This window comes from Nelumbo nucifera, chromosome 1 (assembly GCF_055504915.1).
Source record: "Nelumbo nucifera cultivar China Antique chromosome 1, China Antique-T2T, whole genome shotgun sequence".
Lineage (NCBI taxonomy): Eukaryota > Viridiplantae > Streptophyta > Magnoliopsida > Proteales > Nelumbonaceae > Nelumbo > Nelumbo nucifera.
This window is the reverse complement of record NC_142649.1, coordinates 75,081,093-75,106,147: the sequence shown is the minus strand read 5'-3', so window position 1 is coordinate 75,106,147 and position 25,055 is coordinate 75,081,093. Positions and strand designations below refer to the sequence as shown.

The 25,055-nt window shown below is 42.4% G+C and overlaps 1 protein-coding gene across 2 annotated transcripts; it reads right to left on the bottom strand.

Annotated features, from left to right (window-relative positions):
* Positions 1-53: 53 nt before the first annotated feature.
* On the bottom strand, positions 54-23,421 carry LOC104604944 (anthocyanidin reductase ((2S)-flavan-3-ol-forming)-like). Of its 2 annotated transcripts, none has more exons than XM_010269526.3 (6): positions 22,996-23,421; positions 18,017-18,183; positions 3,230-3,430; positions 2,886-3,045; positions 1,620-1,833; positions 54-501 (listed from the first exon to the last, which is right to left on the bottom strand). In XM_010269526.3, the coding sequence occupies exons 1-6, from the start codon at positions 23,120-23,122 to the stop codon at positions 360-362; spliced, it is 1,011 nt and encodes a 336-aa protein (XP_010267828.1). In that variant the 5' UTR covers positions 23,123-23,421; the 3' UTR covers positions 54-359. The 2 variants fall into 2 exon arrangements, with proteins under 2 accessions (XP_010267828.1, XP_010267827.1); XM_010269525.3 differs by having other exon boundaries at positions 1,614-1,833; positions 22,996-23,418.
* Between the last annotated feature and the right edge of the window lie 1,634 nt (positions 23,422-25,055).

Genomic DNA, 25,055 nt, shown 5'->3' with positions numbered 1-25,055 from the left:
GCCCACCCATGTTCTTATTCAAATTAAAGGTGACCACTCTACTAAAAATAGGCTTATTTTATTTATTTATTTATTCTTTTGAAATGCCCGGAGGTAATTCATTGCATCAAATCTTTCCACAGTACAGGTGATAAGGAAAACAGACCAGGTTTGGAAAAGACAGACCTTATTGTCGTATTATGTGCGTGCACTTGTGATTTAATAAGATATCTAACATTTATATGGAGAGACAAATAAACACTCCATAGTACTCTACTACTCTGTCTAGTTCAGTGCTTACTGCTGAGCTAAATCATAAATCATAATAGATACAATGCTAACCAGATAGCATATCTGGGTAAAAGAAACAATCTCCTTAATTAGTTCTGGAGCAGCCCTTTACTTTTGAAATACTCGACAGATTGATCATAAATTTCTTTAATCCCATACTTGAAGCTGAAACCTTCTTTAATCAGCTTCTCCGAAGAGATGATCAGCTTGGCCTTGGGAAAATCACCGAATCTACAAGAAATTACAACGTCACAACACAAGAGAGCTATAAATATAATTGAACTCAAATTTATCTTGTAGAAGCTAAAATTGTGTAGAACACATGCATGTATAATATATTTGGACTTCATTGATCTATAATCTCTACTTCCCAAGAAAGTTTGCGGACTACCCATGAATTTTTGTGGCATTGGTCCATAGAAAAGGACCTCTGAGCATTGAGGATTTCAACCTCTTCCCAATCCAAGCTGACGATATGTAATTTCTATGTGATGGGATACATTCATCCCAATGATTCATGAGTTAATGGAGATATGGCAACAACAGACACTTTCAGCAATTTCAATGCCCCAGAAGCAAGAATTGATGGCTAAGGCTGCCATTGCCATCTGATTTGGGAAGCTCGAAATTAACAAGAAACTCCATGAGAACAAAAACTCAAACCCTCTAGCTGTTGCACAAGTAGTACAAAATTATTTGGTTCATGACTAAACACACCAACTTGAAAATCAGAGGGTTAAAAAATCAACTCCTGACTATACTTTGTATGTGGATGGCTCATATATGTCAAATATACAAAGAGCTAACAAAAGTTGTCATAATGAAAAATGGTTGCAGGGTAGTTGCAGCAGCAGGAAGTAAAGTAGGTGCCAGGCCCAGGAACCAGCAGGAGCTGAATGACAAGCACTTATCCTAGGTTGCAACAAGCACGGTGCAGGGGAATCAGTCAACGAAATGTGCTGTGATACTAAAAGAATAGTAGATATTATTACCTCATACAACACAAGCTGCTTGGAAAGAGAAAGTATTCAGGACTGAGGTGCAGAAACTATTAAATGGTTTTGAAATCTGTAAAATTTGCTATGCATGTAAGTAGGGATGTAAATATGCTGACCCATAAGATAGCTTATGGCCAGTATGCAAGGGGGGGGGGGGGGGGGGGGTATGGATAGGAGCTTTCAACTTCCTGAAAATGGAATGGATGTAAACCTTTTTGATAAATTAATATAATCTTCTTTTTTCTGGCAAGAAAATAAAAATAAAAATAAAGATACATTAATCCCTACAATACTGGAAAAAGCAAGTTGGGATAAAAGATTTTTATGCTCCAGTCAGGGACGTACTCATACTCAGTAGGGACGTTGTATTGTGGGTATCTTTCCCTTAGGAACTTCGCAAGCTCTATAACACTTGTGTTGATGTGACAGCAGATGTATCGACCAGAAGCTGATTCCTTCTCGGCTAAGAAGATCTGGGCCCGACAAACATCCCTCACGTGTGTTATTGAGATTGAACCTGATAAAGTTTGCATGACTTTGATGCCATTGATTAGGAGCTCGTTCCCTAAAAAATTGTACAAAAACATATGTTTGTTTAGGTGAATTTCATGAAGTATATATATGAAGTAATGAAATGGAAACAATTCTACCAAAAAACTATGTCCATTTTGTTGGGCCCAGCCTAACCCATATTATAGTCCACTCTTCTTCAGCCAACTGTTTTTTTTTTTTTAAAAAAAAAAAAAAAAAACAAAAACTAGGGTTAGATCTTTTTTGTGCGCGGCGTGTTGAAGAGAGAGGAAAAGAGAGAAATCGAAATACTGTGCAGATTTCTCAGTGCGTAGAGTTCATCAAACGGCCGGAACTTTCCGATCCACCGTCCGATCGAGCAGAAATTTGGACAGTAAGTGGATGACTCATTTTTCTTCATTCTGAACGGTCGGATCTTTGATCGGAGCTCTGAATCGCTGGTTATTTGAGGTCGAACAGAAGCAACTCGTAGTTGTTCGGGAAAAGAAAACATTTCGCGGCAGTCTTCATCAATTATTCTGATCAAGGGTCATTTGTGGTTCGATTTAGCTAAAATTTGGTGGGATTGTTCGAAACTCACAGACCTACGATCGGAACGGTGAAGGTCTCCATGTTGTGGCCTGAACAGTAGCCGCGTTTGTGAGTTTTTCTGACTGTTATTTTCACTGTTTTTAATATTCTCGTTTGTATGTTTGAGAATCTGTATTTGCTCTAAGTTTGTGAGCATATTGTGGTGTTTGAGTTGCTGTAATTGTTACCTCAAGTTATTAGTGGAGATTTTTGGTTGGGTCTCCTTGGCTCCGTGGTTTTTACCCTTCACATTGGAGGGGTTTTCCACGTTAAATATCGTGTGTGTCTCTCTTTGCTTGGCTTATAATTGCTTTTGTTGATATCTTATTTGGAATTGTGATAGCTGAATATCTACAAATTTTTATTTTTGGGAGAGAAATAGTTTGTGAATAAACTTAGTTTCTTCCCAACACATTTCTCTCTATCTTCTATCTGGTTAAGGGTGAACCCAATAATTTCTTTTAGGCATGCCGCATGCACGCTATGGTTTGTGTGCTTAACTTCTCAGTTTCTGACCTGTGAGTAAGGACATGGCGAGACAAACGCTGGAGGGCACGTCCTGGGTAAGAGATGAGCCAGCCATGAGAGAAGGTGAGACAGTGATGAGGTCCATCTGGTTTTCTTCAGCGAATTTCCAGGCTGCTTTCTCCCCTAGTGTCTTCGATGCTGCATATCCCTGTAAAGCCGACGAGGTCACAAGTCATAACGCCAAATCTCTCAGCTCTAATTTGGCTAAACGAGCCTCTGGCTTCTGATTTCTGAGCCCCATCAGGCATCAGCCCAGGCTTGGGTCGTCGCCAACCAACAAAATAATAACTCTACTTGAAGTAGAAGAAAAGAGAAGCGTGACAGGGCTTTACCCAAGTTGGTGGCTTTTCAGAAGTCAAGAACTCAACATCGGTCCAGCAACTCTCGTCCATGACAAGACCTACGCCATTCAGCTTATTAATCGACACAGCGGCTGCTGATGATGTCAAAATAACACGTTTCAGGGCCTTCGACTTCTTGCATGCTTTCAAAACATTTAACACCCCTTGAATTGCCGGCTTGATCATGTCATTCTGAAATCATTTGCTGTTTTTGTTACAATTCATCATTCTAAAATCTCAAATCCTTTTAATGGGGTTATATTATTTACCAAATCGAGTAATTTATTAGGTGCAAAAACATTATTGATCGTGCACGAGCGAGCTCGAGTTCGGTTCAAGCTCGATTCGGTTTGTTCTAAATTGAGCTTTAAATCGAATTCGAATTCAATATATAGGTTTGTTAATCGAGCCTAATAAAGTTTGATTCTCAAGTTTTGTAAGCAATGTTTTAAAAAACGATCCGAAAATGGAACTGTTTTGGTTATCGGTTTCTAGGTCAACGTTCGACCGTCCGGTTCGAATGGACGGTTCGTTCTGGCAGAAAATTTTAAAAAATAAAAAAACAGTCAAAAACCATTAAACGGGTTGACGGTTTAACGGTTCAACCGCCCAGGTCAATATTTTATTGACTTTTTCAACGGTTTTTTACCAGATTCCAAATTTATGCAAAAACGGAACCGGTTGCCTGGATGGTTCCCGGGCCGAATGATCCGACCATCCGAGTCAATGGTGATTCAAAAACACTACTTGCAAGTCTAATCGAGCTTTTATATATATATTATACATAAAATAATATAAAAATAAAAATAAAAATAAAAATGTTATATATAATAGTTTTATTATTTATATATAATAGTAATAACTAGTTTTTATAATTCTTAATTTTTTATTTATCAAATAAAAAATAATTATATATATATATTATTGTTTTAATAAAACATTTGGCTTATAATCAAGCTCAAACTTACGAGCTTTTGAGTCAAATTGAGCTCGAGCTCGAGCCTCCTTATTGATGAGCTGAACTCAAATAACTAGACTCAAATCCACTCCTATTAATGGCATAAACCATTAATTACTGATTTAATAAATACCCAGTCAAACCAAATACATCCCTAATACCTATGATTTTGCCCTCAATGAAAAGGGGCAAATTAAGGATTATATTCAAGAGCCGAACTTTGGGCCCAGCCTGAACATAAAACCTAGGCCCAAGACCCGAAGTTCCGATTTGTCCTGGTTGGACTGAAATGATTACCCATAGAGCAAACCACCAAAAAGACACATTGACAATTTTTAAAGAAATAAAATATCTTATATATATATCACAGGTTTTGGGTTCACGGTTTGTGATGGAGGATGATTTGGCCCGATCTACGAAACGATGACACGTGGACCTGACTCCACACGGGTAACAGCTCAGCATCATGGCCTGGTAACGACTAACTGACGAGCCTATAAAAAACAGCTCGCTACAACGCGAGCTCCGAATTCCCCGAGCTACCTCAAAGGGGATATTCCGAGGCAACTTTAGCTTGCGAGCTAGGGAAACCAGCTCGCTTAAGCCCCCAAGCAAATAAATCATCCCAGGGTCCAATTCTAATAAGGGTAACCCTGAAGTATTCCTAAGCTCGCTACAAGGTAGCTCGCAAGTGGACAGCGCGAGTGTTCCTCAGGAAGCTTCTATCTGACAAGCCGTACCGACCAGACTATACCACGTCCCTTGACTGACAGCGCAGTCTCTGTCCTTTCGGCAGTCTGCACCCACGTCTCTCAGCAGGCAGAGGCACGCCTGCCCTTTGGAGACGTGTCACTCATCTGAGCAAGGAGTACGTTGCAACGGCCACCTGCGTAGCCCTGACAGGTAACGGTTGTGGTAGGGGCCCAATGGCGGTTACACCCGATTTGACAAAGAATGCCCCTATAAAAGCCCTCAAGGCAGAAGAGAAGGGGGATCTTCAAACTTTCGAATACTTTCGCACTCTCATACTCTAAAGTGAATACATCTTCGCTCACGAGCTAATCTCTCGAGCATGGTCTCGCCGCGGGCAGGAAGGAAAGACTAGCCACTCCGGTCTCGCCGCGGGCAGTCAGGTCGGGAGGATCCCAACTTGCCAGGCCTGCGTCACCCCAACAATCGAAGTTCGAAGCCCCACTTTTGGAGAACCGGTTTGAAATCCTGGCTGCAGACTCTAAGCAGGACCCCTCCATCCGCAGCCATCACCAGCAGCCCGAGTCGCTTCCTGTGAAAACTATCCCTGACAGTACGGAGGCGAGCAGCACCAAAGCGGAGCTCACCAAGAAGCAAAGACACCGCCGCCAAGCTCATCGAACTGCCACCTACGACCTGCCCAAACTCAGAGGCAAGGAAGAGGTAAGCTTGGGTGAAGTAAAAACTCCTCTCCTTTCTATTCCATCCCCCTGTCTCCCGAGCTCCTGGCCATTCCAATGCCCAAGGACTTCAAGCTCCCCCCTCTCGATAAGTATGACGGGTCGTTCGACCCGAATGATCACATAGACGCTTTCCAGTCACAGATGCACCTGGCGAGGGCCAGTGAGTCTTGCATGTAAGTGGCCTTCTCCACCACTTTCAGAGGAGTGGCCCACACGTGGTATCAGAACCTTGCACCCGGGTCGATAAGAAGCTGGGCACAATTCGCGCAAGCCTTCACGTCCCACTTCGTCACTAGCAAGCGGTGCCCGTGAACTGAGGAAAGCCTTCCCAGCATAGTCCAGAGAGAGGGAGAGTCCATCCGGGGCTATATCAATGTGTTCAACGATGCATGCATGCATGCAGATACCGCGTCTAGACCCTATAGTGCGCCTTGCAGCAGCCAAGAAGGGCATGACGCACAAGGAATTCAAGTGGCACATGGTTGTCAACCAGCCGGCGACCATAACTGAATTCCTCAAGCTCACAGACAGGTTCATAGCCACGGAAGAGGAGATCAACCAGAAGGGCGAGAGCGCGCCCGAAAAGAGAAAGAGAGAAGGGGGACTTTCCAGCCAAGGAGACAACCGAAAGAAGAAGGACTTAGCTTGGGGGGGCAAAGCCGAGTCAGCCGTTCCAAGCCTCTATAGCGGATCGAACTGACTACACCCCACTGATTGCTAAGCGGGCCGAAATCCTGATGGCAATCAAGGATGCCCCGTATGTGAAGTGGCCACCCCGCCCGAGGGGGAATCCTAATGAAAGGAATAAAAATTTATATTGCACATTTCACAGAGACCACATTCATAGTACCGAGAACTGTAAGAATCTCCGCGACGAGATAGAGGAACTCATTCGTCGTGGATATCTAAGGAATTTTGTACATAATAATAATAATAATAATAATAATAATAATAATAATAATAATAATAATAATAATAATAATAATAATAATACTAATGATAACAGTAAAGCAGATCGGCAAGGGGAGCACGGTAAGGATGCTCCCGAGTCCAGCAGCAGGCCGACAGAGCAGTCACAGAGGCAGCCCCCAGAAGAGAGGCCAGTTCGGGGCACCATCCACATGGTAGTTGGAGGCTTAATTGTTGCAAGCTGCACCTCGGCGGCAGCTCAGACATCAGTTCGTGAAGCTGCCAGAGAAGAGCAGAATCCTCTGAAGTGGCCGAAGATAGAGGAACCGATCTTCTTCACGGAGGACGATGCGCGCGGGGTCCACTACCCCCACGACGATGCGCTCATCATAAAAGTAAGGATCAATGATTTCGAGGTCAGGCACGTCCTCGTTGACTCAGGTAGCTCGGCGGATATCCTCTTCAAAGCCGCGTTCAACCAGCTTTAGTTGCAGGGAAGTGACTTGAGGCCCGCGAATACTCCCTTGGTAGGCTTCACTGGAGAAGAAGTCAGGTCCCTGGGGAAAATAACATTACCTGTGGAAGTCGGCACATGGCCCAGCGTAGTAAGGCTCAACCATGACTTCTTAGTGGTCGCGACCCCCTCCCCGTACAATGCCATAATAGGCCAGCCGATCACCCATGCCCTACGGGTGGTGGTTTCCACTTATTATTTGGCAATGAAATTCCCTACAGACTTCGGAGTGGGAGTAGCGCGGGGCGACCAGCTTGAGTCTCGCAAATGCTATGTCGCCACCCTCAACGGAAAGACCAAGGTGGCCGACAATCTCGAACTGGAGCGATCTACGGAGCAAGTCAAAGAATGAGCTGCACCCATGGAAGAAACAATTGCTATTCCAGCTTCAGCGGAAGACCCAACTCGGACACTTCAGATCGGAGTTTCAGTCCAGGAACCCCTGCAATCCGAACTAGTAAGTTTCCTACATCAAAATTTAGATGTTTTTGCATGGTCCGCGGCAGAGATGCCTGACATAGACCCTAATCTCATAACTCACAAGCTCAATACTGATCCTGTAGTTAGGCCCGTTAGACAGAAGAAACACAACCTAGCCCCAGAGCGATGGAAAGCAGTCGACGAGGAGGTCAGGAAACTCCTCGCAGCCGACTTCATAAGAGAAGTCCATTACCCGAGCTGGGTAGCCAACCCCGTTCTGGTAAAGAAGGCTAACGACAAGTGGTGCATGTGCGTCGACTACACCAACATGAACCGAGCTTGCCCAAAAGATTGCTTCCCCCTTCCCAGAATCGACCGCCTAGTGGACGCGACCTCGAGGCACAAGTTGCTAAGTTTCTTAGACGCCTATTCGGGCTACAACCAGATCAGGATGGACCCGGCGGACGAAGAAAAAACTGCATTCATAACAGAGTTTGGTTTGTATTGTTACAAGGTTATGCCCTTCGGATTGAAAAATGTTGGGGCAACCTTTCAGAGTCTTGTAAATAAACTATTTGAACCATTAGTTGGCACGAAAATTGAGTGTTATGTAGACGATGTGGTCGTCAAAACCCAATTCTCACATGAATTAACACAAGACTTACATTCTGTCTTTCAAATTCTGCGACAATTTAATATGAAGTTAAATCCAAACAAGTGTGTCTTCGGTGTTACCTCAGATAAATTCCTAAGGTACATCGTCAACCGGCGCGGTATTGAGGCCAACTCGAATAAAATTAAGGCCATCTTAGATATGAAACCACCCCGGAAATTGAAGGAGGTTCAGAGGTTGAATGGCCGCATAGCCGCCCTAAGCCGCTTTATGTCCAAATCGGTAGACCGCTGCCTGCCTTTCTTTAAGGCAATTAAAAGCAAAGGGTTTGAGTGGACCCAAGACTGTCAGCTCGCGTTTGATGAGCTCAAGAAATACATCACTAGTGTACCAATCTTAACCCGACCCGAAGAGGGTGATGTCTTTGAGTTGTACCTCTCGGCAAGTGACGAAGTGGTCAGCTCGGTACTAATAAAGGAAGTAGACCAGGTCCAACGACCCATCTACTACGTTAGTAAAGTATTGTAGGGAGCAGAGATGAGATATCTAGAGATAGAGAAGCTAGCCTGTGCACTGGTCATCGTAGCTTGAAAGCTCCGCTCGTACTTCCAAGCTCATACTGTTATCGTCCTCACCGACAAACCTTTGAGGCAAGTCTTACTTAAGCCCAAGGTCTCTGGTCGACTGACGAAGTGGGCCGTTGAGCTCAGCGAGTACGACCTCCAATACAAGCCGCGAACTGCTATTAAGGCCCAAGCCTTAGCAGATTTCATTACGGAGTGCACTTTCAGCACCGAAGTCCCCAGGCCGGTTGAGTTCGAGGCCCCCAGTTCGGGTAAGCCCGAAGCTCCCATGCCAGTTGAGTCCGAGCCCCGTGAGGCAGCAGCCAGCGCGACATCTCTCCTAGTTAGGCCAAGCGCAAACTGGGATGAGGAGCCCTGGATCCTTCACGTAGATGGCTCCTCGAACCAGTAGGGCAGCGAAGCCAAAATAGTTTTGCACGGCCCAAGTGGCACGAAATTGGAGTATGCACTACGCTTCGAGTTCGTGGCATCCAACAATGAAGCGGAGTACGAAGCGTTGATAGCTGTACTAGCTTTAGCCAGAGAAGTAAAAACCAAGCATATCGTCATCTGCAACGATTCCCAGTTCATGGTCAACCAAGTCATAGGAGATTACGAAGCTCGCGAACCAACCATGATTTCCTACTTAGCCAAAGTAAGAAAGGCTCCGCTCAACTTCCAGTCACACTTCATTAGGAAAATCCCGAGGTCGGAGAACGCTGAGGCCGACACTCTGTCCCGGTTGGCCAGCACCAGCGATATCACCATGAGAAATGTGTACATAGAGGACCTGCCTCGGCCTATCATTCTTGGGGGGGTAGAGAAGGTCGTTCCTGTCATTCAAGCAGAGCCGAGCTGGATTAACCCGCTCGCGAGCTTCTTGCTCCACGAGACCCTCCCTGCATATCGCAATGCGGCCAGAAGGGTAGAGCGCCAAGCGGCCAAATACTTCATAATAGATGAATGGCTGTACCAAAGATCCTACACGCTCCCCTACCTGCGTTGCTTGTGACCTACCGAAGCCGAGCTCGTACTCCGCGACACTCATGAAGGTTTGTGCGGCGGACACTTGGGAGGTAGGGCCATCGCCCAAAAAGCATTGCGGCAGGGGTACTGCTAGCCAACGATGAAAGCGGATGCTGTTGAGTTCGTCAGAAAGTGTGACAAATGCCAGAAGCACGCCAACATCCATCATCGATCCGTTGCCGACCTCAAATACCTCACCAACTCGTGGCCTTTCGCACAATGGGGTATCGACATACTTGGGCCATTCCCACCAGCGACAGGCCAAAGGAAGTTCTTAGTGGTAGCGGTAGATTATTTCACCAAGTGGGTAGAAGTTGAACCCCTTGTAACGATTACAGCCCGAAACGTCTAGAACTTCTTTTGGAAGAACATAGTGTGCCGCTTTGGTCTACCTCGGGTGTTAATCTCTGACAACGACAAGCAATTCGAAGACATAAAATTCCAGAACTGGTGTCAAGATATGGGAATACAACAGAATTTCACTTCGGTTGCACACCCTCAAGCGAACGGACAAGCAGAGGTTACAAACAGAGCTATCCTTCGCGGACTGAAAGCACGCCTAGATCGAGCTAAAGGACTGTGGGCAGACAAACTACCCAGCATTTTATGGGCCTACCGAACTACAGAAAAGACTGCCACAGGAGAAACTCCCTTCAACCTCACCTATGGCACCGAAGCAGTCATCCCAGTCGACATTGAGATTCCCTCGTTACGACTGAAAACATACGACGACAAGGCAAATGAAGACGAGCTACGTACCAACCTCGACCTGCTCGACGAAGTAAGGGACCTCGCATATATTAGAACTGCAACTTACCAACAAAGAGTAGCCCGGTACTATAATGCCAGGGTCAAGAAGTAGAACTTCCGCGTTGGCGACCTAGTCCTTCGGAAAGTTATGATACCCGAACCTGGCGTTGGCAAGCTCGGACCGAATTGGAAAAGGCCTTACCAAGTGAAACGAGTTCTTGGGGAAGGAACATACGAGCTCGAGACCCTCAAAGGGAAACAAGTACCTCGGGGATGGAATATTGTCAACTTAAGACAATATTATCTGTAACGACTGAGTAGACCACAAGTCACTCTCAAAGCCTAAGGGCCAAAATGCCGAGCTAACATGATCTCGGCGCAATAAGACCCGGTCGCCTCTATGGCACGGGCGAACTACTGAGTAGACCACGAGTCACTCTTAAAACCTAAGGGCCAAAATGCTGGGCTAACATGATCTCGGCGCAATAAACACATAGCTCGAGCATTCGTGGTACCGTAGGGATGCCTTAAAATGTCAAAAGACAGCTCAGAGCAACAATTGCCGAAGGGTCCTACTTCAAGTAAGTAGCTTTAAGTTACTTGAAACGATGAGAACATTGTGGCAGAAAGGAAAATTCATCACTACTTCAAAAAAAAAAATACACGAAAGAAAAATAGCAAAAGACAAATCAATAACCGAGCTAAATAGCTCGGGAAAGTTTGATAGAAGGTGAGAGGGCACAACCGCCCAACAAAAGATCTTTCCAAGACCGGGTTTATGGCACCCGGGAGCCACCAGAAGTTCAGACAAACGCTGCCGAAGCCTCAGGGATCCGCCTCCTCGTCCTTGTCCTCCGGAGAGTTAGGCTCCTCTTCCTCCGCCTGGACCACCGTCTTGGAAGACAGACCCTTCATGGTGATGCCGTCGAGGTTGAGCCCGGAGAATTTCTTCCGGACCAACCACCGACAGAGTTTAAACCCAGAGCGGTACAAACTCGAGCCATATTCTACCTAGAGGTCATGATATTCTTGGGAATCTTTGAAGTCCCAGACCACCTTCTCTCGATCGGCCTCCACCATCTTGTCAAAATTCTGAGTTCGATCCAACAGAGTGGACTCCAAATCCCGAACTTGTTGGCGAAGGAGCTCCCTCTCCGCTGCCACCCTTGACGACTCCTCCCTGTAACGCGCGCTCTCTTTAGAAAGTCTGGCAATTTGCGCCTCTTGGTCTCGGACGAGCAGCTCTTGGGACTCACTCCCCTTGCGAGTGTGAAGGAGCTCGTCCCGAGTCCAATCGAGCTCGCCCTGAAGCTTCTGAATGTTGACCTTCTGGTTATGAGCGTCACAGAAGTGGACGTGTGTCTGGAGGACCATGGCGGTGTTTACCTGCCAACAAGAGACAGAAGTCAAAAGACAACAAAAAAGGAAAGGAGGACAAAGGAAGATAGAAGGACCACTTACCACCATACAGTGAGAAGCAGTGAGCGCGGCAAGATCCCCAGGCTCCATCGCCCCCCACTTAGCGACCTCCTCGTTGCAGATCGCTCTCCGGCTCCTCCTACGAGCCACGACGAAGTCGTTTACGCCCTCCCAGTTCCCCACTGGGAGCCGTAGATAGGGAAACGACTGAGAGGAACCAGAGGGGCTACCTCTTGCTGCGGGAGCTCGCCCTCCTCGAGGCTAGCCCCGCCGGCACCCCCTTCGGATGGAGGCGGCGGAACTTCGGGCGGAGGAGAGGTGCAACTTGGCTCGGTAGACCCGAACTCAGTACCCCCGGAGGGGGGAGTCTGGCTGGGGCGCGACCTCTTTACTTTGCGCCTCTAGTTGCTTGACAGAAGGCGGCGCGAATCAACACCAGACATGATGGCTGCCAAGAAGAAACCATAAAGTGTCAAGTTCAGTAAGAACAAAGTACACGTATATATACAACATTGTGACAAGGTGCTACGCGACCTAAAGAGGCAACCTGCCTGGGCTCAGGCCGGCTTGCACGAGCTTCTCCTCGGTCAAGTAATCCGAACAGAGGAAGCCAACTGATGCCCAAGACAGCATAATTTTTTGAGTGTCGAGGTCAGGCTCGACCCCGGAGTCATGGATGGCGCCCCTCCAAGAAGTAGGGAAGGGCCACCCCTTAGGGTTGCGGACCAAAAAATAATCCCGCTTCTAGGCGGGAATTTTATTCGGAAGCCCGTATAAGAGCTTGTAGCCACGACGGGGAGAGAAGTAGTAGAGACGCCTCTCTGGTGGAGCCCCGGGAGTGGCATTCTTTATACAGAGGATAGTAGAAAAAAGGTCGAGGTTTAAGGGAAGACAATATTCACAACACAAGGATATAGTCCCAACCATGTTTCGAATGGCGTTGGGATGAAGCTGATCGATGGTGATGATAAAGTGGTTTAGCATCTCCACTATCAAGGGGTGTAGGGGGAGACGCAGGCCAGTCTCGAGCTGCTCCTGGTAGATAACTATCTCATTGGGACCATGCTCCCACGGAAAGTTACTGGTGGGAAGGCAGTAGATGAGGTCCCTGGGAAGGTGGAAATAGCTAATTAGAGACCTAAGTCTCCCCTCTGTCATGGAGGAAGGGCCGAAAGTATCAGGCTCCCTTCCCCAAGAAGTGGAGGCTCCGTCACCGGAGGTCTGTCGGGCCCCCGGGGCCCGTTCCCAAGCTCCCCCCGAGTTAGAGGGAGCATCATTATCCTGGTCACCGCCTCGATGACGAGTGTAGTATGGGTACCCAGACATGCCTGATAGTGATCGAGACTCACCGAAAGGGATGAGACAAAGTGAATTGAGGAACTCGAGTAGACTTGACAGATGCACGACCTCAAAATCTGAAGACAGCAAGATGGCATGAGGGAAGATGAGATCCAGAGGGCCCTTCTATTTATAGCCTCCACGCCTCCGAATCAACGACTAGGATTAAGGCAGATCCGACGGTTCGCAAGTGTACTGACCGCACGCCTTCTGAAAACCGAAAGGCGATTGGCTGCACGTCTCCCATGATTGAGGTGATGACGGCTGCACAACATCTGGAGTTAAGAGCCACTTCAGCACATTTTCGGAATTCGAAAAGTCAGAAAATCTCCTGATTCCCGCGAACGCGTTTAATGTGAGTAGTCAATCAAGTTTGAATTTCGGTCAAATCAGTCCATCATACTTCATGAACTCCTTGCGCTAAGGCAACGCTCTCAACTCAAGGAGTGGGGGGCAATTGATGGAGGATGATTTTGCCCGACCTACGAAACGATGACATGTGGACCTGACTTCACACGAGTAACAACTCAGCATCATGGCCTTGTAATGACTAAGTGACGAGACTATAAAAAACAGCTCGCTAAGGGAAGAGCTCGCTACAACACGAGCTCCGAATTCCCCGAGCTACCTCAAAGGGGATATTTCGAGGCAACTTTAGCTTGCGAGCTAGGGAAACCAGCTCGCTTAAGCCCCCAAGCAAATAAATCATCCCAGGGACCAATTCTAACAAGGGTAACCCTGAAGTATTCCTAAGCTCGCTACAAGGTAGCTCGCAAGTGGACAGCGCGAGCGTTCCTCAGGAAGCTTGTATCTGACAGGCCGTACCGATCAGACTGCACTACGTTCCTTGACTGACGGCGCAGTCTCTATCCTTTCGACAGTCTGCACCCATGTCTCTCAGCAGGCGGAGGCACGCCTACCCTTTGGAGACGTGTCACTCATCCGATCAAGGAGTACATTGCAACGGCCACCTGCGCAGTCCTGACAGGTAACGACTGTGGTAGGGGCCCAGTGGCAGTTACACCCGATCAGACAAAGAACGCCCCTATAAAAGCCCTCAAGGCAGAAGAGAAGGGGGATCTTCAGACTTTTGAATACTTTCGCACTCTCATACTCTAAACTGAATACATATTCGTTCGCAAGTTAATCTCTCGAGCACGGTGATAAAGCGCGACCTACACTCTTAGCTTTCGCATTCTTCTTTTCTCTTTCCCCTACGTTCTGACTTAAGCATCGGAGTATTCCCACCGGGTAACCCCCGGGGATCCTTCTTTTCCATCTTCTCAGGTGTCGCCTGTTGCCAAAAAGGAGCCAGTCAGTTGCTAGCTAGGAGTGCCCGGATCGTGCCACATCAGTTTGATTGTCCAATTCGAACGAATGGTCTGTTCTAACAACAAAAATTACAAGCAAAAAATTACAGAGCCGTTCTGGTCACCAGTTTTTGAGTTGACAGTTCGACCATCCGTTCGAATGGACAACCTGTTTTGACAACAAAAATTACAGGGAAAAAATTGAATGTATGAGGTCCAATAAGCAGTATCATACGTGTTATGTCATTCGAGTGCGTGACTAATACGACTCAAAAATGAAACCATTTTGGTCACCAGATTTTGGATCGACAGTTCAACCATCCGGTTCTAATGGACAGACAACCCGTTCTGACAACAAAAATAAAAAATAATAATAAACGGCCAAAAACCATTGAATGGGTCGACGGTTCCACCACTCGGGTCAATGGGTCATTGACCGATTCAACAGTTTTTGGCCAGGGGCCAGGATTGGGGTAAAACAAAACCTGTTTCCTGGACGGTTCTCAATTAAAAAAAAAACGGTGGTTTGATCGTCCGGTTTGACAAACGGTCTGCTCTAACAACAAAAACTATATGCAAAAAAATGAGTGTGTAAGGTCCATTAAGCAATATCATACGTGTTATGTCATTTGAGTGTGTGACTTATACAACCCGAAAACGGAACCGTTCTAGCCACCGGTTTTTGGGTCGACGGTTCGATTCTCCGGTTTGAACAAATGGCCCGTTCTAACAACAAAAATTAAAAAAATAAAAAAAACGGCCAAAAACCATTAAACGAGTCAATGGTCGACGATTCGATCGCCCAAGTCAATGGATCGTTGATCGATCCAATGTTTTTGGCCAGGGACTGGGATTGGGATAAAACGAAATTGGTTGCTTGGACAGTTCTTAATTAAAAAAAAAACGGTCAAAAGCCATTGAATGGGTCAACGGGCCGACAGTTCGACCGCCTGGGTCAATGGGTCGTTGATCGATTCAACGGTTTTTGGCCAGGGACCGGGATTGGGGTAAAACGGAACCGGTTGTCTGGACAGTTCCCGGGCCGAAATGCCCATCTGTGAGATCAACAGCGGGTCGAAAACCATGGTTTTTTGTGCTTTTGGATTTTTACTATTCAAAGGTTTCTTCTACTGTTGGCTTAATTCGAGCGTGTGCGATATGTTCCTTTCTTTTTTCATTTTCTTCTTTTTTTTGTGTGTATTTGGTCTTCTTCTTCAAGATCTTCCAAAACGGTCTAGGGTTTACCACCATTTTACTTGTTCCCTTTTGTTTTTTCTGTCGGTTTTCTTGTGTAATATTTTTTTTTCTTACAAGACGATCTACCTTGTCTTTCTTTGATTGCATGTATGTTTAGCTCCGCTTCAAAGTGGAATTTTAAACTCGATTTTCTGATTTTTTTTTTGGGGTTTCCTAGTTTGTTGGATTTACCGTCAATTTTTTTTGATAAATTACAGAGATCCCCCTATATTATGGAGTCTGTGACAAAGACCCCCCTGCACTTTGTTTTGCGACAAAGACCCCCTTGTGCTATGACCATGAGACAAAGACCCCCTTGACCGTTAAATCAGATGACAGAATGCGTTAAATTACCAAAATACCCCATTAAACTTTTTCAATTTTCTTTTCTTGCCCTTTTTCTCTTAAAACCTATTTAACCTATTGTTTTACCTTCTCTTCTTTTCCCCTCCCTCACCATCCTCTCTCAATCTTTCTCTCTCCCAACTTTCCGAAATGAACCGCCATGGCCTCCTGTTTTCTCACCTTGGCTTGCCACACCTGCGCCTGCACTCTAAGTTGCGCCACTCGCTCTTCCAACAGATAAACTGGGGAGGTTCTGATTCATAAATGTAGGTTGGAGTCTGAGAGCATACTGGGTTTTTTTGGATAGATTGTCCTAACTTGCAATGTTGTAATTGTAAAAACTAGTGGACTGGATTTGTTCACATATGAACCTGAGGTTAAAATTCTCCGCCTGGTGGAGACAAAGAAATTGAATGTCTGCTGGTATGTTTATACACATGAAAGCCGGATGGTTCTTCTTGCTTCTGGAATGCAGTGCAAGACATTTACTGGATTTCAGTTTTCATCTGGGGGAATTATTGGGTTGCCAAGATTTGATATGGCAATGGCTAAAGCAGAGGTGAACATAAAGCCTGTTCTTGCTGCAGAAGAAGTGCATATTGTTACAATATATGGTAGGATATACTGCTTGCAAGTTGATATAGTTGCTATGCTGCTGCACTTATACAGATCGGAGGGATTTAACGCAAAAAGGGGAAGAGCCAGAGGAGCGCCGGATGTCTGATTTATCAGATTGGGCTTCGAGTGTTACTTCTTCGGTAGATACTCTGGTAAGGAAACATTTGGGGACAATTTGTGATTTTGGGGTTTCTTTTTGTAATAGGAAGTTATTTCAATTGAATTTTGCATTGTTGTGGTTAGAAAAAAGGACCTCTGCAGTGCTGGTCCATGAAAATGTATAAGCATAGTTACCACTGCCGAAGTCGAGTCTGAGAGATGGAGTTCTGTTTTACTCCTGAATGGCTGAAATTATTTCACTATTTTCCTTTATATGACCGAATTCTCTGTGTTCTCATGGCTATTTGACTTTTGCAATGGTCCCTGTTGGTGTTTTGGTAGCACACCTAAAAGAAAGATTGATTGTTTTATTGCTTTTTTATAAAAAAATTGCAAGTGGTAATCACCGATTACAAGGGTAGTATGGGGATTAAAAAATATTATAACCGCATTTTTGGACAGAAAACTAACGGAATGGGGTCTTTGTCTCATGCTCATGGTACAGGGGGGTCTTTGTCGTAAAACAAAGTATAGGGTCTTTGTAATTTACCCTTTTTTTCCTGTATTTAAGTTCACTTGGGATTTATCTTTCAAGGTTTTGAAATTCCTTGCAATGTCCACCCTTCCCATGACTATAACTACAAAGTTATTTCATTTAATTATTGACATATAGAAAAAATAACTGGGAAATGGAACTATTCTGGCCACCAGTTTCCAAGTTGATGGTTTGACCATCCGGTTCGAACGGATGGCCTGTTCTGACAATAAAAATAAAAAAATTAAAAATAGATAAAAACCGTTGAACGGGTCGATTGCCTGAGTCAACAGGTCATTGACTGGTTCAACGATTTTTGGCCAGGGACTGGTTTTGGGGTAAAACGGAACCGGTTGCCTAGACGGTTTTCGGGCCGAACGGTCCTACTCTCTGGGTCAACTGGGAGTTCTCGATGTGAAACAAAGGACAGCTATGAAGTAGAACTCAGAACTATCACTATATAATTATATTAATTCTTTTATATAAGATGTTTTACTGAAACAATATTTAAAAAATGAACACATGATGATCTCTTTTAAGTCTTTATTTAAGTTTTAAAACTTAAATAATTATAATTGCAAGTTTCTAATTAAAACACTATTATCTTTTTTAATGTAGAAAATAGTAATATTGAAATTCCAGCCCCCCTCCGCTAGTAGATAAGAATTATGAATATACTCATTTAAAATTACCTCGGGGTCTTCAGAATCAAAGTGCACCGGAGTTGCAACATGGAAGACGAAGTCACATCCTGAGATAGCAGCGTCGAAGCTCCCTTCATCAGTTAAATCTGCTCGAAAGATTTTTAGGTCTCCCAAGTTTTGTAGCTCCAAGAGGTGAGAGACCTTCTTTTGATTTTCTACATATAATAACATTGATTAATAACTCCACATGCTATAATGAGAGTAAGAGGATAGAAAACACATTTAGATTTTGAATGATTATTTTACTATACTTTTTAAATATATATACATATATTTTAATAATTAGACATGAAAAACAGGAAAAAGTTCATAAAAATATTTTCAAATATAAAATAAATAAAAACACAGAAATTTCAAAAAATATAAAACATTATAGAAATTGCAAATAAAATAAAAAATTATTTTCAAATTATAGAAACTATAGAAATTGAAAAACAAAATCAGAAAATAAAAATTGTAGAAAAACCACCAAAAATTATAGAAAAACACAGAAATTATAAATAAATAACAAAAAATACAGGAAAATTTATATATTATAGAAAATAGAAAAATGTAAAAAAATAGAAATTATAAAAACATTGGAAATTATAACAAAACACTAAAAATGTAAAAAAAAACATGAAAATTGAAAACTGAAAAAGACCATTTTCCTCTAACACGCCATCCAAGGGTAAGTTGATCATAAAAATTGTTATTTATGTTGATGTGGAAACCTCTGTTAAGAAGCATTAAGGGTGCACTAATGGAAATAAGTTTTAGAAAATAAAAACTTACTGACATGGTGAGTTTTAAACATTTTAAAAAGTTGTGAATTTAAGAGAAATGTTGAAAATTTATGATAAATTTTTAACAATTTTCCAAAATAAAATATTACATCAAATTAGTTTTTTATTAAAACACTGGCGTGTTAAAAAATCATTGGGTGATCTTGGGTTTGTTCTGTGACAGTGGTTGCAGGAAATGTGCTCTCCCAAATCGTAATAGAGAATTGGGGCATATTATTAATTAGGTCTTCTATCTTGCCTTACCAAATAGCTAGATTTTAAAAATTGGTGGGGTTGAGTTATTAAGACATACCATCAAATGAAAGCAAACTTGACTTCCGTTTTTATTTTCTTTGCTATTAAGTAAAAAATGAGAAAAAAAATCCTTTTTCCTAATTTCTTGATTGGGTTTTGGGCTTTATATAAGGAACAGACTCGGGCTCAAGACGTAATCTTGGTGTTCAGGCCAGGCTCAAGCTCATGCCTAAATGTATTCTATTAATATAGAGACAAAACTTAACCTCTCATTTAAGGTCATCAAATTGGATCAGGGGTCATAAAAGTGGCACGCAAAATGTGCATACAAAAAAGGTTGCATCTTGCATGGAAACATTTCATCCTCAAAGCATAAAGTCTACAGTGAAAACTAGCATTCGCCTTTTGTTTGTTTTGAGCGTAAATTTTCAATTTTACAAATATATTTTTAAATCCCAAGTCTTCTTTAATGGTTTCTCTCACTCCTATACATAACTATCAAATCAAAAGTGAACTAAAGCTTTATTTACATGTATATAGTTATTCTTCAGTCATGTGCGGAAGTCATATATGCAATTATGCACGTGAACCCAACTAGGTATTAATAAAAGGTAAATTCCATATTAATAATGTACTTTGCGACTAGTCTCATTTTAATACCTGAACTTAAAAACGTGCCACTATAATACTCAAATTCCCCAAAACTATCAATTTAGTATTCTATCATCAACAGTCAGTCAGTTATTTGATGCACGTCACATGTGATTTGTAATAGTTTAAAATTTCAAAATTATCCTTTTGAAGACAACACCATTCATTATCTTCTTTCTTGAGACTAAACTAAAGCAACGGTGAACATAGTCCCAAATGCACTATTGTTTACAACCATTACTCAAATGTTTCCCCCATGGATTTTAATATGTTTCTTTAGCTCTTGTCATTTTCAAATAAATAAACTTGTTAAAAACAAAAAAAAATTGAAATTTATTCATTAATTATGAAGGCCAATTACAAGGCTTTGTTGTTGCTAAGTCAACCCAAACCATTTTACTGATATGAGATAGTATAAACAATGGCAAAACTGCGCTCTTCATTTGTTGTACCACCACTGTCATCGTTTATGTTATCTCTAAATTCAACCTTGATCGACCAGTACAGAGGTTGAGTTTACTCAATCCCGTTTCACGTTGCAGTTCATCTTAGCAATGCGGAGAGAAATTTGGAGCCAAATTGAGCCAACGTAGTCTTAGCCTACGATATAAAACTTATTGCCTTTCTTTTTCATCTCTTAGCATCACTTTCATTGTTGTAATTGAGGCATGAGCTTTGTTAACAGTAGAAAAAAACAAGAAAAAGAGAGGCGAGAAATGTTGTTCTCCGGTAACTACCTCCAACGACAGTCTTTTCTGGGTATGAGATAGTAAAGAGATGAGTGGCAACAACAGCAAGAGGGACTTTGTATGGGGGTGAAAGAAAAGAGTTAGGATAAGGTGAGTTCAATATGGTTGGTTGATAATGAAAATTAGACATTTTACATGTCACTAACGTCAGTTAATAATTTTAGACTAAACTAAAAGTTTTTGGGAGTTCAAGTACTACAGTGGCACGTTTTGAAGTTCAAGTATTAAAGTGAGACCAGCCGAAAAGTACAAGGTACTAATCTGAAATTTACCCATTAATAAAATAAACCAGTGATGTTTGTTTTAAAAGTAAAAGTATTAGAAACATCCTAAAGACAATTATTAGAGGCATATCATGAAATATTTTAAATGCACAAGGATGCTGATGAAACACAAAGATATGCATTACATAAGAAAATAATTTTTTTTAAGAGCACTAGTAAGTAATATGTTTTCAAAATTTTTTATAATTTTATTTTTATTTATCACACTTGTTTTTGTTTAATACGATGAATATATGATATTAGAAAATGTGCCCAAATGTCTTCTACATTTTTTTTGTATTTTTTATACTTTTATTTGTTTTCATCTTTTTAAATTTTTATTATTATTTAATTATGACATCAAGGGTTTACATATTTTAAAAGGTTTAATTGTTGACTTGCACCAAATAGGAAAACAACTCCGTTTTTGGTTGATTTTAAATTCATATTTTTTTCTATCATTAATAAAAACAATTATTCTTTTATATGCTTATTTTTTTAATATTGTGAATTAGTATAAGAGTGATGAAAAGTGGGAGTCAATACCCTAAATATAAGACTTAATGAGAGGGAATTGAATGAGGATAAATATAGTAGTTCAAATTACATTTCATGTCCTCATAGTTAAAGAGACCAAATTCAAAAATAGAGTATTTTAGTCAAGAATAGGATTCAATGGATGTTATTGGGAGTTAACACCTTAAATGTAAGATTTAATGAGAAGAAGTTGAATGAAAAAAGTGATTGTTAAAATTACATTTTTTATCCTTACAATGAGAGAGGACAAATTGAAAATTTGGGGTATTTTAGTCAAACAAAAAATTCCATATCATCATTCACACTTTTAATAGTAATATAGACAGGGTCTTAAATTTTCTATTCACAAATATTGTTCATTTGCTTTAATTTCTCAGTTAAAGTTTTTTTATTAAAATACAAATTCCCCATGATAGCTTAAGATATGCAAATTATGTCCAACAAAAATTCTCCAAAATAAGATATATTCACACTTTTATAAATAGAAATAGATATAAGTCTTTTATAATTGTAAAAATGTTATTTACACATAAAAAACCATACTTCAATCCTTACCAAAAGAAAACATACTAGAATAGTTTAATTAAAGGCTCAGTTTGGGGAGTCCTTTGCACAGAATATATTTGTATCTGTACTCCTTCCAAATTGAGCTTTGGAAGGAGTACAATTCCACAAATACAGACCTTATATTTTAGATCTTTTTACGCTTACCTTATATTTTATATGTATTTGTACTGTGCAAATGAATTCAGATCTGCACCCCGAAAGGGGCACCCCACAATGTCCCACAGCACATCCCTGCCATGTATTGGGAACATCTCCCGATGATAACATCATCGGTTCTGATACCATCTTCAAGAGATGTTCTCAATACACAGCGGAAATGTAGTATGCGACGTTGTGGGGCTCCCCCTTGTGGGGTGCAGATGTGAACTCTGTGCATCATCGGTTCTGATACCATCCTCAAGAGATGTTCTCAATACACAGCGGAAATGTAGTGTGCGACGTTGTGGGACACCCCCTGGGGTGCAGATGTGAACTCTATGCACATACATGCATTTGAACTTTCCAAACTGAGCCTAATCAAAATGTTGATTATGACCATAACAAACATGAATATGACATGGGCGATGTACGAGTCCAACTACTCAAAGGTAGCCGTTGTTAATGCGCAAATGGCTGTCGGCAAACCACAAAATGGAGTTGTTTAGGGTGGATATCTTGACTCCGGATCTCCTGCCCACAAGAAATCTGTCCACGCATACCCACAATACACTACCGGTGAATTGGGAACATCTCCCCCTCCCTGCATAATAATATGAAGAGGATGAGAGTGATATACGTGCGCAGGAGATCCGGACTCAGATATCTTATTGGTGCCCTGAGAGCCACTGGAGTTTCTTTTGCCTAAAGCTCTTTGCCCCTTCTCCTCGCAGTCACAAACTAATCTAGGTTCAGCTGTACGATTCAAAGGTCGGGCTTTCGAAGAAGTCAGTCTCCTCGCAATCTCACACTCATAGGTTCAGTGGTTGATCGGACTCCGCCTTACACCCCAATAAAGATTCATAATTTGAGAATTGTTATAAACAAATCGACAAAGGAAAAGATGTAGCTAGCTCCTAGCTATGCGAGCGATTGATTGTGAAAAGAGCAAAAGAAATGAAAATCCAAACAGAAAAAGAAAAGAAGAGGGGCCGGGATTGTAATTCGTTACAGAGAAAGGGCGAGGGAAGAGTAGATTGACTAACCAGGGTCCCTGACAGTGGTATTGACAGCATAACCTTTATCAAGCAACAGTTTGATGAGAAGAGAAGCCACGAAACCGGTGCCTCCAATGACGCAGGCCGCCTTTTTCAGCACAGTCTGAGAAGCCATAGTTTCTAATAATCTAGTTTCTCTCCGTTAAGTAATCACTGATCAGTGATGACTGACCTGGGGGATTGGGAACACGAACACGGAACACCCACCCTTCAAAATTGAAAACGCCAGAAAACAATGTTTGGTTTCTTACAACCCACCGGCCACCGGCCACTACACCCTGACTTCCTTAAATACCGATCGAGAATTCCATCCCTTTCACTCCGACAAGCCAAAATAATAAGACATCAAGAGAAGCACATGCTCTCCAAACGCATATAAGGTGTTTGGTAAAAGGTTCGCTCTCTCAACAGTCAACAATCATTTTCTCCAAGTCCGGATATGTACGGCTATAGATTTACATCGGGAGTGCTGTGATCTGCTTTTTGCTAATAACAAAACCATTTTGCTATTTGGTGGTGACATCGTTAACTCGGACGGTCGGACCATTTGAAGTGGAAATTGTTTAGGCAATCGGTTCCGTTTTTACCCCAAACCCAGCATTTGGTCAAAATCGTTGAATTAGTCAACAAACCGTTGACTTGGATGGTTTGACCGATAAACCGTTTGACCCGGAGAACGATTTGGTGCTCAGATCTCAAATCTAAGAAATCTCAGATCTGAGACTGAGAAATCTTAGATCTGAGAAATCTTTGAGATTGATAAATCTCAGATCTATCTTTCTCACGCGAGAAGGTGAGAGAGAGAGTGAGAACTAAGACTGAGAACGTTGCCGCTATAGTTCGCCGTCACCGTTGCCGTTGTCGCTGCCGCTGCAAGCCTGTAAGTCCTCCTCCTCCTCCTCCTCCTCTTCCTCCTCTTCTTCTTCTTCTTCTTCTTCTCTTCTAAACTTTCAGTTCAACCGACAGTTTTAATTCATGTTTCAACCCTTATTTTCTCTTATATACTATGCATCTTACCCTAATATTTCAATCTAATGGGTAAGATGCTCAAACCGTTCAAATCGTTTGACTCGAACAGTCGAACCGTTCACTTAGAAACCGGTGGCCAGAACAGTTATGTTTTCGGGCCAGTTTTTCAAACCTTACTGGTGACTGATCTGGGTCAAGATTTTGCTCCTCATCAGCGTTGCGCATTACACCTACCTCACAGTCATAGTACATATACATTGCAACGGTGCATTGGAAATAGACCTATCAATAGGGTTGGGTGGATCCGGTTCAAGTTGGGTCAAGATACTTCAGGTTGATTTTAGGTTGGGTTGGACTTCAAGTTGACCTAACCCTAAATGTTTAGGTTAGGGTTGACCCATTGGTTAATTTGGTCCATCCCAAAAAAATTTAATTAAAATTTTAAAAAATAAAGAAAAAATACATGAAAATGTCAAAGTTAATTTAATTTTCAAAAATAAAATAAAAAAACTTGAACGTTTAACAATTCAAAGAGTAAACAATAGAGAGTAAAGATTAAATAGTAAAAATTAAAGAGTGGAAACTTCTAACAATGCATAAATAATCTCAATTAGACCTAACAATCGGGTCAACGGGTTGACCCATGACCCAACCCAACCCAATTTTCTCTGGGTTGGGTTGGATCAGGTCATTCTCAAATTCAAGTAGCTAAATATGAGACCCTAACCCTGTTTTTTCAAGTTGGGTTGGGTTGGGTTTGCAGGTTGGGTCAACTTTTTGTCAGGTCTAATTGAAAATATGGGTTTGCTCACCAGAGAACCTGCCTCAAAGGTCAAACCAACCTTAGAGTGGTCTCGCGATTTCCTACTTGCTTTTCTATTCACTTTCTACCCATTGTGCATTGGAGCCACACATCTCTATTATGAATTGAGAGATGTGTAACTACAATTCACTTCGGGTAGAGTGGGTGGGACAAGTGAGTAGAAAATTTGGGCTCTTTAGAGTGTTTTCAGCCTACATTGAAAACATCCCACGTACTTGATATAGTAATAAAATTATGATCTGCTCTAACAGAGCTC

Bases quoted from the DNA above. Each gene is read 5' to 3' on its own strand.
- LOC104604944 (XM_010269525.3), bottom strand. From the start codon at position 23,122: ATGGCTTCTCAGACTGTGCTGAAAAAGGCGGCCTGCGTCATTGGAGGC. The intron at 3,046-3,229 runs GTAAAGCCCTGT...TCGGCTTTACAG, and splicing joins CTGAAAAGCCACCAACTTGG to GGATATGCAGCATCGAAGAC. The intron at 1,834-2,885 runs GTCAGAAACTGA...ACAATTTTTTAG, and splicing joins CGCCATGTCCTTACTCACAG to GGAACGAGCTCCTAATCAAT.